Source organism: Sceloporus occidentalis, unplaced genomic scaffold, assembly GCF_023333645.1.
Source record: "Sceloporus occidentalis isolate IW3139 unplaced genomic scaffold, rSceOcc1.0.p SCAF_2, whole genome shotgun sequence".
Taxonomy (NCBI): Eukaryota; Metazoa; Chordata; class Lepidosauria; order Squamata; family Phrynosomatidae; genus Sceloporus; species Sceloporus occidentalis.
The window spans coordinates 231,222,116-231,236,296 of record NW_028316982.1 but is presented as its reverse complement, the minus strand read 5'-3'; the positions used below and the strand labels follow the sequence as shown (position 1 = coordinate 231,236,296).

At 39.6% G+C, this 14,181-nt stretch overlaps 1 protein-coding gene across 1 annotated transcript; it reads left to right on the top strand.

Annotated features, from left to right (window-relative positions):
• The first annotated feature begins 211 nt into the window (after positions 1 to 211).
• Positions 212 to 13,867, top strand: LOC149319780 (uncharacterized). Its single transcript, XM_089508450.1, has 3 exons — positions 212 to 229; positions 2,725 to 3,598; positions 13,617 to 13,867. Exons 1-3 carry the CDS (start codon positions 212 to 214, stop codon positions 13,865 to 13,867), a joined length of 1,143 nt encoding a protein of 380 aa, XP_089364576.1.
• The last annotated feature ends 314 nt before the right edge of the window (positions 13,868 to 14,181 follow it).

The window sequence follows — 14,181 nt, the reverse complement described above, 5'->3', positions numbered from 1 at the left end:
GATTAGACTGAGCACAGCAGCAAGTTCCTTACCAGATCTGAGGTTACAACTTAGGCTTCACTTTTAAGAACTCTCCCCAATTCATCCCCCCCCCCCCCAAGAGGCCTGCATACTTTTCCATAGAGACTCAAGCAGTCTCAAGTAGCTAAATGGATGCAAATTCTGCACACATTCCCTTGCACCTGCTCACCTCTCCCAAAACAGCAGGCCCATGCCAACATGGCTTCAGGTAAGTTAAGCAAAATTTTGTATGGCTGAGGACTGATTCTGTGGCCTCTCTGACACCCACTTTTTCAGCTACTTTTAAAAATACAGTGGGCCTTCTCCATATATGGAGATCCGTTCCAGATCCCCACACATATGGTGAAAAACGAGTAAGCTCAAACCCCATTGGTTGCAATGGGGGAGTGCTTTTGCATTCAGTGCGGTGCGTGCAACACAGGTGCACACACCATTCATCCCCCAGTGGCTTAACCTTCCACATAAGGTTAAAGCCATGTATGGTGCACTTGTGTATGGTGCGGGTGCACTGTATCCCATTTTTTCTCCCCTTCTCCCAGATTCTCCTTTGTCCTCATGTTATTTATCCTATTGCAGACTGAGTCAAAGTGCCAAACTACCTTGCACTCAGTTAATTCAGCAGGTAAAAGAGGAGAGGACAAGAAGGGGAGGGAAGAATTTTGCCCTCCATTGTATTTGCAAGCAAAAATAAAGTTCTGCAGCATCTCTTAGCTTATTTGTTCTTCCGCATTAATGGCTTTTGTCATCTTGTCTATTGTCTGATGTGTCCTAGTTTTGACAGAGAAGGCTAAATATCTCATAAAACTATAAATCCCAGATTCCATAGCATTGAGCCATGGCAGTTAAAACAGTGTGAAACTACATTAGTGCTGCAATGTAGAGGCAGCCCAAGAGAAGTGGAAATGCTATCTTGGATAAAGAACCAAGGGGATTGATAGATAGATCAGGGTGGTGGAGAAGCACATCTTTCAAAAAAAAAAAAAAAAAAAAAAAAAAAAAAAAGGGGGGGGATGCATTCAGTCCAGGAGATGCATTCTTTCCTTTCCCCTCCACACAATTCCTTACTTGTCTTGGAAATTTAAGCCACTCCTATTGCATGAGGTATGATGCCATCTACCATACCTTTTCCTGGCACCCCAACCTTTTGGAATGTTGAGAAGCCATCACAGGGAAAATCAGATGGCTGAGCTGATTGCTCATTTAGAAAATGGCTGCCGTGAAGGGTGCAGAAAGGGAAGCCAATGAGGCTAGAAGACAATTTGCCCAAGTACTTTGAAAAGGAATGTAATTCTCTGATAATTTTGTTCTCAAAGTAAGCATTCAGTAATTTTAGCAATTTTCTTCACACTCCAAGAAAGAATTTGAAAGGTGTCTGTTTTGCTATTCATGACTTGCACTTTGCAAAATTGAATTTTGTTATATGCAAAAACATTTTCCATTCAGGAAACAGTATTTTCTATGTAGAAAAGCAATAGTTTTGTTGAGATTTTTGTGTGTGAAGACAATGCTACTTCCTGCATAAAAAGGACTGTGGAGGCAAGAGACGCTGAGGCCAGCAGGCTCCTGAGACCAGCACTTACCACCAGTTCCGCCCTTCTGCTGTGCCATATAAAACCTGCAAGCAGAAGGACTGTGGAAGCAAGAGACGCTGAGGCCAGCAGGCTCCTGAGACCAGCACTTAGCACTAGCCCCGCCCTTCTGCTGTGCCATATAAAACCTGCAAGCAGAAGGACTCAGGAGGCAAGAGATGCTGAGGCCAGCAGGCTCTTCGAATCCAGACTGTGAGAAAGGAAAATGCCTCTATTTTTTTTAATGCCTAATGATTGTATTTTAGTTGAGGGATGAGGGATGGAATTTTAGTTTGTATAGGTTTGTATTATTATCCATGTGTTTATGTAAATTGTTTATGTATTTTATGTACTTAACTTTTTATCTCCCTAGTGTAGATTTGATTATTGTTAATTGGTTATATGTTGTTATGCTTTGTATTATATTTTGTATTCATATTTTTTTCTTTTCTTTTTTATCTTGGTACTGTGTTATGTTTGTTATTTGAGTTTATTTAATATTGCTTTGTTTGTGTAATTTTGTTTAATGTTTAATGATCGGTGTATTTTAGTTAAGGGATCAGGAATGGAATTTAAGTTTGTATACATTATGTACTGTTAGGTAATTTATTTATGTTAATCATTTATGTGTTATGTATTTTTTGTAATTTTGTAAAATGCTTTGATCTTATTGGAAAGGCGGTATATAAATAATTTATTATTATTATTATTATTATTATAAATGTCATTTTCTGTGAACAAAAGTTGTGGAAATTTTGCACAGTATAAGTCTCAAACTGCAAAACTCTCATCAGTACAAGAGTCTCCTTGTTGGGGTTTTCTGACACTCATGAGTCATGGATTTGATCTTTTAATCCCACCTAGTCCTTTACCATCTGTTATAATGTGCAGCCACCTGTTACTTTCACTCCTGCCTAAGGCATTCTGAAAAAAAGAAAAGAAAATGAAAATAGTGGGTGGTTGCTTTGCATTTTTTTTAAAAAAAACCCTAACACAATCACAAATACATTTTAGAATACATCTAAAATGCAAACAATAATAATAAACAATAAAAAACAAAGGTAAACTACCAAACAAACAAACAAAAATCCATACCATACAATACTGACTACTACTCTCTCCAACTGATGGATAGATACTGCTATTACTGGCATGTATAACAGAGACCTGGTTGGATGAGGATGGAGGAGTTAATCTATCTCAGTTTTGCCCACCGGATTTCTCTGTGCAACATCAGGTGAGATCTGGAGGGCGAGGCGGTGGAGTTGCAGTGGTATATCATGATTCCATCCCCCTGACCAGATGCCCCCTCACACAACCTACGGGTTTTGAATGTGTTTATTTAAAATTGGGTAGCCAAGACAGAATAGGGATTCTGTTGGTGTACCGCCCACCCCGCTGCACAACAGTCTCCCTTCCTGAACTGACTGGAGTGGTCTCGGGGTTGGTATTGGAATCTCCACGTCTATTAGTGCTAGGGGACTTCAACATCCATGCTGGGACTTCCCTTTCAGGAGTGGCTCAGGACTTCATGGACTCCATGACAACCATGGGTCTATCCCAAGTAGTATCTGACCCTACTCATGCTGCTGGGCACACTCTGCACCTTGTTTTTTGTGCTGGGTGGGATGATGATGATCTTGGTGTGATGGAACTCTCCACAGTTCCATTATCATGGACCGATCATTATCTGGTCAGGTTTAGACTTACTGGAACTCAGAACCTCTGCAGGAGTGGGGGACCAATTAGGATGGTCCGCCCCAGGAGGCTGATGGATCCAGATGGATTCCTGAGGGCTCTTGGGGAGTTTCCTATCACCTTGGCAGGCGATTCTGTTGAAGCCCTAGCCAGCTTTTGGAATGGGGAAATGGCCAGAGCAGTGGACACAATCGCTCCTGTGCGTCCCCTCTCACGGAGTGGAGCCAAACCAGCCCCCTGGTTCTCTAGGAATTTGACGTTGATGAAGCGAATGAGAAGGAAACTAGAGCAACGTTGGCGGAAGACTCAGAGTGAATCTGATCGAATATGGGCTAGATCCTATTTGAAAGCCTACTCTTTGGCAATACGGGCAGCAAAGAAATTATTTTTTTCCTACCAGCATTGCATCTGCAAGGAGCCGGTCAGCAGAGCTGTTCCGAGTGGTCAAGGGTCTTTTACACACTCACCCTCAAGTAGAAAATGCAGACCACCCAATGGCTCACTGTGAAGAATTTGCTCAGCATTTTGCAGATAAAATCACTCAGATTCGGTCCAAATTAGATGCTACAATTAATACAGTGTCAGTGGATGTTACCTTGGCTCCTACCGGTCCAGTGTTAATGGATACTTTTCAACTTGTGCAGCCTGATGATGCGAACAGAATTCTTGGAAAGATAAGAGCCACCACATGTGTCTTGGACCCTTGTCCTTCTTGGCTTATTAAACAGGCAAGAGGGGGACTGACTGAGTGGGTAAAGGAAGTAATCAATGCCTCCCTACAACAAGGCAGAATTCCATCCTGCCTAAAGTAGGCTGTTGTGAGGCCTCTGTTAAAAAAGTCATCATTGGATCTCACAATAATGAATAACTATCGGCCAGTGTGTCTAACCTACCATTTCTGGGCAAGGTTCTGGAACATGTGGTGGCTTCCCAACTCCAGGGGTTTCTGGATGAAATGGATTATCTAGATCCATTTCAGTCTGGTTTCAGACCTGGCTATGGAACAGAGACAGCCTTGATCGCCTTGGTGGATGACCTACGCAGGGAACTGGTCAGAGGGAGTGTGTCCCTGTTGGTTCTTCTGGACCTCACAGCAGCTTTTGATACCATTGATCATGGTATCCTTCTAGACCGCCTCTCTGGGATGGGGCTTGGAGGTACTGTTCTACAGTGGCTCCATTCCTTCCTGGAGGGGTGAACTCAGAAGGTAGTACTGGTGGACTCCTGTTCGACCCCTTGGCCATTGACCTGTGGGGTCCCTCAAGGTTCTGTGTTGTCCCCTATGCTGTTTAACATATACATGAAACTGCTGGGAGAGGTTGTCCGGAGTTTTGGGGTGCGATGTCATCAATATGCAGATGACACTCAACTCTACTACTCCTTCCCACCTCAATCCAAGGAGGCAGTCCTGGTTCTAAACCAGTGCCTGTCTTCAGTAATGGACTGGATGAGGGCAAACAAGTTGAAACTTAATCCAGACAAGACAGCGGTGCTCCTGGTCAGTCAGAAAGCAGATCAGGAAATAGGGATTCAGCCTGTGTTAGATGGGGTCACACTCCCCCTGAAGACACAGGTTCGCAGTTTGGGGGTAATCTTGGACTCAGCTTTAAACTTGGAGGCCCAGGTCTCTGCTGTGACCAGGAGTGCTTTCGCACATTTAAAACTTGTGCACCAACTGCGCCCGTTCCTTGAGAAGCCAGATCTGGCCACAGTGGTACATGCCTTGGTTACATCCCGTTTGGACTACTGTAATGGGCTCTACATAGGACTGCCTTTGAAAAGTGTTCAGAAAATTCAACTGGTTCAAAGAGCTGCTGCCAGGCTGTTAACAGGCGCCGATTACAGAGCCCATACAACTCCCCTGTTGAAACAGCTTCATTGGCTGCCCGTTTGTTCCCGGGCACAATTCAAGGTACTGGTTATATCCTACAAAGCCCTACATGGCTCAGGTCCACATTATTTGGCAGACCGTTTCTCCTGGTATGAACCTGCCCGGACTCTGAGATCCTCTGGAGAAGCCCTTCTCTTCATCCCAACACCTTTACAAACATGTTTGGTGGGGACACGAGAGAGGGCCTTCTCAGCGGCTGCCCCTAGACTCTGGAACTCCCTGCCCAGGGAGATAAGAACGGCTCCCTCCTTGATGGCTTTCCGACGGCAGGTGAGGACCTACCTGTTCAAACAAGCATTTAAGGAATCACTATAAGAACAGGCAGGAATGTTAGACTAGGTTAATCATTCTGTTTAATGCATGTCATTTATCTATTTATTTTAAAAAATGTTTTAATTGTACTTTTTGTTTGTTTGTTTTTTAATTGCTGTGAAGCTGCTCTAAGTCCCAGTCCTGGGAAAAGAGCGGGAAATAAATAAATAAATAAATAAATAAATAAATAAATAAATAAATATTACTCTACTTCCTTATGTATAATAGTACAGTGGACCCTTGTTATACGCTGGGGTTTGGTTCCAAGATCCCCCGTGGATAACAAAGTTCATGGATGCTTAAGTCCCATTAAATATAATGACATAGCAAAATGGTGTCCCTTATAAAAAATGGAAAATCAAGGTTTGATATTTGAAATTTATACATTTTTGAACATTTTCAAACCATGGATGCTTGAATCCATGTATAAAAAAATCCATGTATAAGAAGGGCCGACTGTATGTTTAAATCTCTACAATACCAAATCTGTCTATTTTACAAAACCTAAATCTGGTTCATATTCCCAGTGTGACTGCAAATACCAATATATTCAATGTATTCAAAGATATTTCTTTGATCAACTTTGTCAATTTATATATTTCAGCAAGTTCAATCACCTTCATTAGCTAATCTCCTTGTGTTGATATGTCAGTGTCCTTCCATCTCTGGGCATATATTATTCTTATTGCTGTAATCATATATTGCAGTGTCCTTTCACATTTCTTCTCAACTTGAGCAGACAATATTCCAAGCAAGAAAGTCTCTGGTTTCATTTGCATTTTGACATTAAAATGCCCTCTAACAATGAATGAATCTGAATCCAGTTTCTGTGCCTTGTCACAGGTCCACCACAAATAATAAAAAAGAGTCTTCAATTTGTATTTCCAACATTTGTTTGATTTTTTCTTATACATTTTTGATAATTATTTGGTATTGAATACTATCCAAATCATTTTATTAAAATTCTCTCTTAAATTATAACTTAAAGTAAATTTCAATTGGATTAGGGAAAATATTTTGAACTCATTTTACCATACAATCCTGTTTTGATATATTTTTCAAAATGAAAGAGATTTCTGTGGTGTCCTAATATAAGTAAAATTCTTTTGCAGCTTTATATTAGTATCTTGACCCTTCACACTGATCCAGTGAGTAATCCATAGTAGTCTCTGACAATGCTGGCTTTTTGGCTTAGTAACGGAGATGAGCACCGCCCCCAATGGTTGGACAGGACTTGACAACCTTGTTAATGTGGAATATCTTTACCTTTTTTAATACTTATCTTATCAGCTGACAGAACTGATCCTACAGATCATTTGTCAATGTAGTTTACTTTTATTGACCTAGATTGTTAAACTCAACTACTGTAGATCCGAAGAAGCAAACATCACAATAAATAATCAGATTGTAAAAGTAAATAATAGTTAAAATTTCACTTATAAAATTATATTAAAAATAAAAATCAAATTTAAAATTATAAAATCATTATAAATGTATGAAATCATTATACAATTTTAACAAACTAAAAAAATATTATGAACTTTTAAGAAACCATCTTACACTGACAGACCATTGCCACTGCGCAAAAACTGGCCATCCTTGTTGTTATTACTGGGCACTGGTCTGCCAGCAAATAAGATACATAAAGTTCATCAGTTTTTTGAGGAAAACCACTAAGAATTGGATGAATAAAAATATGGTGATAGCCATAATAAAAAGGACAATGCAAAAATACATGACCTATAGTCTCCACTGTACCAGTTCCATAGGGGTATATGCGTAGATCACAGGGAATATTATTGTATATTCCTTCCAATAAGGCTGAAGGTAGAACATTAAATTTTGCTAAAGTGAATGCTATCCTATGTTTTGGAAGGGTTAGAAAACTCAAAGGTTAGCTAACAAAAAAGCATTGGCATAGTTTCTGAAATCAGGGCATACAGTGGCTGCTTTTACATGTTGTTGCAACTCATAATCTATAATTCATTGATGTATTTCCTGTTTTGCTTTCTCATATCCCATTGCCAAAATGGTGGTGTGTGAAAAACCCAATTAACTAGTTTCTTATTCAGAGTCTTATTCCATCTGGAGAGAAACCCATCAGACAATATCAAAGGGGCTAATCCTACTGGGGTGAACAACATTCTGAGCAAAAAGTTAAACTTAAGTACCTATGCCTGTGATTCAACTGTCAGTTGACCTGTCTCCAAATATAGGATTGTATTAGGCACACACCTTGGAAGTACAAGAATGGATCTCAAAAATTTTGCCTGCATAGTTAGCATTGAATCAAAATTAGTATAAGCACACCACTGCGTCTCGTATAGGCCTTCATATTAAAAACATGGATGGCTGAAGGGATCTGCTGGCCTCCTTTAGTGGAAAAAAAAAGAGGATGTAAGTGATTTGATACTTCTTTGTGCATTTGCTATGGCATGTATAGACTGAGCTTTCCAAGAACCTAAGGACTGAAAAATCACTCCTAGGTACTTATAGGATCTTACTTAGCTCAGGGGGACCTTGAAACAGTAGTACATGCACTGGTAACCTCTCGTTTAGATTTATGTAATGCGCTCTACATGGGGCTACGTTTGTACCAAGTTCAGAAGCTCCAACTGATTCAGAATGCTGCAGCGAGACTGATCACCAAGACACCGAGATCAGAGCACATTACACCAATGCTGAAATCTCTACATTGGCTGCTGATTAGCTTCCAGGCGCAATACAAAGTGTCGGTTATTACCTGTAAAGCCCTACATGGCCTGGGCCCAAGTTACTTAAGGGAACGCCTCTCCCTACATAATCCGCCCCGCACTCTCAGAACATTTGGCACAAAAATATTGGAACACCCCAAACCAGGTTGAAAACTACCTCTTGTAGAACATTTTCTGTGGTGGCCCCTAGACTTTGGAACAATTTATCGGAAGAGGTCCATCTTATCACTTCCTTGGAAGCCTTCAAAAAGGCACTGAAGACGATCTCTTCCGGCGGGCCTATCCAACTGATTTCCTCTAATCTGATTTGTACATCTGAATATATGACTCGATCCTTACGACTGAGCAACACTGTAACAACTTTCTCCTTTTCTCTTTTATTTTTATTTCTTTGATTGATGTTTTTGAATTATATATGTATTTTATGATGTTTTTACTGCTGTAATCCCACTTTGATCTGAAGGGAGAAGCAGGAAATATAAATAAAATTTTTATTTATTATTATTATTATTACCTGTTCAATTGATTGATCATTTATTTACCAATTGTGCATACTCCATTTCTTAGTAAACACTAAGACTTTAGATTTGCTATAATTGATTACTAGCTCTTCAGTTATTGAATAAGAGGGTTTGCTCTAGTACACACTAACAACTGGATTTAGGCCTCTGTCTGCAAAAAAATATGTTATAAATAATTTAATCTACTTGATTAAAATAACCCCACTTGTTGTAATATATACACACACACACACACACACAAGTCCTTACTGTTCATTCTTTTTCAATCTGAAATGAATGAGATTATGAACAGCTTGCTACCTGTTGAATGTGATTACAAAGGATTTTGTGCATTTTTTCATGATTATCACTGAGTTGAAGAAGGTTTGTTCCTGAATAATACACACACTGCAGGTGCATTAGGTTTTGAATCATTAAATCACATTTCAATATTTTTATATTTCCTGTCCCCTTCTCCGCACCATAGATAGGTAACTTTCTACCCTCCGGATGTCATAAATCAAAGGCAGCACAGCAGTCTAAACATATGGAGGCCATGTTCCTTAACTGTGTTCCACAGAGTATTTGACACTGAACAGATACCCAAAAATACAGATAATTTAAGTTTCCATATTTTCAAATATCGACATTTTTCTTGAAAAAATGTCCAATTAATTATTCATATATTAAAGCTGAACAAATATATTTATACATTCATGCAATGAGTAGAAAACGGAATCAGTGTTAAAGTGCTTGAGTGGAACTTGGAAGATCCAGTTTCTAGTCCTCTTTTGACTAGGAATCTCATTGGGCAAGATTGTTCCATTCAATCTTTTAGGCTCATTTACCTCCCTGTTTAGTTCTTGGGGTAAAATGGGAAGTACAACAAATACCACTCATAATACCTAGAATTTAGGGGAACAAAGATGGAATATAAGTGTACCAAGTAAATAAATATAAAGATGGAGGTAAAAAATTCCTGAGGAAGAAGCACTGGACCATGAGGAATCGCCCAGAGGAACCTATGGCAATAGAGCAGGTAGGAAGAATTATGGCTCTAAGATGAATGGTTCACCCTGATCCAGTAGGGGCCATTTTGCTTTGGATAATGATTAGGAGGAAGAGAGTTTCTATGCTTCTTTCACTTGTAAACTGTCTGGTCAGAAGTGCTGTTAGTATCTTTGTTCTATGCTTCCCAGAGAGTGTAGTGAAACATCAGCATATTATATTAAATATAAGCACAAATAATTATTCAAAGCTATTTAGAGTCTGTTTCTTAAAGTGCTCCACTGGGTTGAAATATAAATGCATAATATTAATAAATAACAAAACACTGTTGGAAATCACAATCTGTTCAAGGACAACTCATACACTGAAAAAGAGGAGGACTGAAATTATTTGTTTATACAGCTCTGGTGGAAACACCAGTGCATCCATTTACTCTCTTCTGCAGACTGTATCCTTGACTAAACATCCAGTATATCTTTCAGAGGCATTTAGATTATTGAATAAATATCAAATGCATGTTTTTGTCTACTTAGATTTTTTTTTAAAAAAATGATAGAACTGAACATTCAATTAAAACATTTTTACTGTCCGTATGAAAAGTGGGTTGAAGCATATACAGAGGCAAACTTGCTCAGGAACATTATATATCAGCAATCAACATTCTATATTTTTACAAGGGGCTTTGGTTTGTGTTTGTGGAATAAATTAATAATAAGAGGGAACATAAAACTGGCGTCCTTCAAGGCGCCATTCTGTCCCCATTGCTATTTAACATTTACACGAAACCACTGGGGGAGATCATCCAGAGACATGGGGTGGGGTGTTATCAGTATGCTGATGACACCCAAATATACTTCTCCATGCTTTGGACTGCTGCAGTGACTAAGGATGGCATCTCTCCTCTGACTGAATGTCTTCAGGCAGTAATGGACTGGATGAAGAAAAACAAACTAAAACTAAATCCAGATAAGACAGAGGTACTTGCTATAGGGACCCCTAATCCGGGTATGGAGTCCTGAACGAGGTCACATTTCCCCTAAAGGACTGTGTTTGCATCTTGGGAATACTCCATCAAGAATATAACAATACACAGATTAACATGGGAATCACTCCTCCTTACCCAGGATCACACAGTATGTATATACCCACTCTCTTCTGGGTCAGCATTCTCTAAAGATGCCAGCCATAGATACTGGCAAAACATCAGGAATGAACTCAGAAATCTGATATGTCACCAGTCTTGATGCCTTTAAAAAGGCTGTCAAGACCAAACTCTTCCAGCAGGCCTTCCCTGATTGATTGACCCAGTTCCATGGATATGGACTGCCCAATGACTGTCCAAGATGTCTCGCCCCAGTTATGACTATTTTAACTGATTTAAATGTACTTTATAATGTTGTTTTTATGATTATGTGGATGAGTTTGGGATAAGGAGGTAATGTATTTTAATGTAAATGTATTATGAATTTTATTCATGTAATTTTATAGTAGTAACTTGCCTCGATCCTGTTGGAGGGGCAGGATATAAATTAAACAACTTCTTCTTCTTCTTCTTCTTCTTCTTCTTCTTCTTCTTCTTCTTCTTCTTCTTCTTCTTCTTCATTTTCTTCTGCTTCATATTATTATTATTATTATTATTATTATTATTATTATTATTATTCTGCTGCGCTATACAAAGGGTTGTCATCCTTAGCATATAATAATGGGAGGGTACACTGTTATGCAGAATGCCCAATGTTAGTCAATGGTGGTGTGCATCCATGTGTGCTGAGCTGGGCATGTTTGGATCGCAACACATTGAATACTATCAGCTTGAACAGCTACATATTTTGCATCTGGTGGAGGGGGGGGCAGAACGGAACCCTTGCAGGTTAGAAAGGCTCTCGCTGTATAAGCAAATAGTTGTTTTATCAGCAAATAAACAAATGACAGCTATATAATTGCTTCAACAATAAAGTGATAACAAGCCAGTATGTAATAGAAAACAACAGTTGCCTTCAGGCAATACAATACATAATAACATGTAAGGAGTTGTTATATAAAGCCAGATAAGAACCATATAATAAGAACAGCTTCAATAGTCTTCAATAGTCATATAACCATATGTGCTGTTTACGAGCCAGAGATGAGGTGACTGGGACACAGCCATTCTGGCTGTAGTGAAAAGAAAACTGAAGTTGCCCTCTTGGATATTATGCAAATAAATTTAAGCTCCCTTGTCAGCACCTCTACCACTGTCAAATCCACAGACACTCTTTAGTTATTATCTTTCTCCACAGAATTAAAAATCAGGCAATGAAGAAGGGGGAACTGCTGGCAGAGATGGAGTATTTTTTTTTCTATTATCATTCTGCTTTGACCAGAACATCTACAGAAACAGAAGAAAGGAGTTTGGGGGAAGGAGATGCAAGTAAAACATGAAGCGCATCATTGCCTTTCTTTCCCCTATCCATATTTCATCTCCCAAGATAGAAGAGCTTCCTTTCTCATAGGCTTACTGCCAGCCTCCCCCACCTCAGAAGACAGTGGAAATAGAGCTCTCTGTTATGCACTGCTTTAATCTTTTAGAGAAAGACCAAGGTTGGTAGACTAGGTTGTCACTCTACCACTTTCCCAATCTCTTTCTATCTGATTGTGAGAGTGAAAGATACTGATTTTAAAATGAAGAATGGATGCACTAAGAACAATGGCAGACTGGTAACAGGGATTTGAAAAAAGAGGTGCAACAGGTAAATTTCAGACACATTTCATTTGGAAAAAAATATCTTTATTTCGATATGCATAGAATTCTCAAATCCTAAAATAATGAATCATTAAAAACAACTAAAAAAATAAGAAAATCTAGCAATGGATAAATCAATAGTTTCCCCTTAACCAGAAAGAAGTATATGCACAGTTTAGGGAAATGTTCATCACCTTAAATAGGTGCGCTTTTGTCACATTAAAGGCTGAATACTTTCATCACATTAAAGACTGAATACATTGGCATTCCCACACATGGTGTCACCCAGTGTGTGTAGATGCCCGGGGGCAATGGTGGGCAAAAGGTTGTGCTCACTGTTTCCTTTGCCATGGCAATGGACTTTTCCTCAGGAGGAAGCTGTTACTGCAATGAAGCCTGGAGGGGCACACTTGCCATTCTCATTTGCAAGGGTGGTGGAAAGAGTAAACCATGGAAGCAAAGCATGGAGGAGTGTGCTCACCCCTTCTCACCCCGCACTAGGATGAGGGCCTGATTAGGTGTCACTCTTCCTCCGAGGTTTCACCCAGTGCAAGCTGCACCACTTGAACTCTCCCCCCTCCCAGTGATGCCACTGTCCTAAACAAGTACAAAAGCAACAATTTTATTTTTACAGAACCCTAAATAGGCAAATCTCTCAGATCTGGCAGTTACAAATGGTAACTGTGTTCAGAAATGTGGAACCATTGTTGAAAATGTGTGGTAAACTGATGGTAGTCAATTTTACTCTGATAGAGGTGTCAACTGCACAATAAGGACATAACTGTGGAGCCTTAATGTTTGGGGAGGCACTTTATGTGCATGTATTCACTTGTAACACCATTTTGTCCCATTTCTGGATGATTTGCATAAAAAAAGTCTTATGAAATGTAGTTTTTCCTCTAAATGCTATTCCTAAGCATGTTTTCTACTTTAAAAAAAAACTCATTTTAAAAGTCATTTTTGATATGTCAAGTACTACCCCAGACCGTTCAGGAAGTGGGAAAGCTGGTGGACAAGTTAGTTCCTATCCAAATGTCACTCAGAGAGGTATATATCAGATACTAGTTTGCTTCAGAATTTAAAAAGATTGAATTCCCCTAACATTTCTACTAGCACTTTCAATTCAATTTAAAAACAAGTTGATAATCCTTAGAGCTCTATTTCGCATTAAATGCTATGAAGGGCTAGAATCTGTTTCAGGAAAGCTAGTGAAAACCCTCAATTGTAAAATTCCTGAGCGTGAAACACTCTTTTACACAACTCTACCTGCTGGTGTTTTGAATAAAGAGAATGGGAAACAACAGTTTCCAGCTTCAACACCAGCCAGCTTCAAGCGGGGCCGAGAGGCTGCTCCTTGCCCCTTTTTCTACCTGGGCTGTACCGGGGGCTCGGCACCTGGACAGGAGGTGCGTGGAGATGTGGCAAGGTTCTAAAGCCACACCCCTTTCCCCCTCTACAACACCTACCAAAGCTATATTAGCTGACAGTGGCATAGAATAGGAGGCGGAGGGATAGTGGCATTATACAGGGGAGACCTGCAGAACATCCTACCTTGCCTGCTTATTGGAAGTTTTTTTTTATTAAATAGACAGGATCAATGGAACAAGGTGAGAACAGACAGGAAATGACCACTTTGGGTGGTGGATTAGGTGAGGTAGTCACTGTTAAACATGGAACGGCAAAAAGTGTAGTGCAGGGCAAGGGAAGGTATGGCGTTAACAGGGTGAAGTACTGTTATAGTGGAAGG

Bases quoted from the DNA above. Each gene is read 5' to 3' on its own strand.
- LOC149319780 (XM_089508450.1), top strand. The intron at 3,599-13,616 runs GTGAATCTGATC...AATGCTATGAAG, and splicing joins ACGTTGGCGGAAGACTCAGA to GGCTAGAATCTGTTTCAGGA.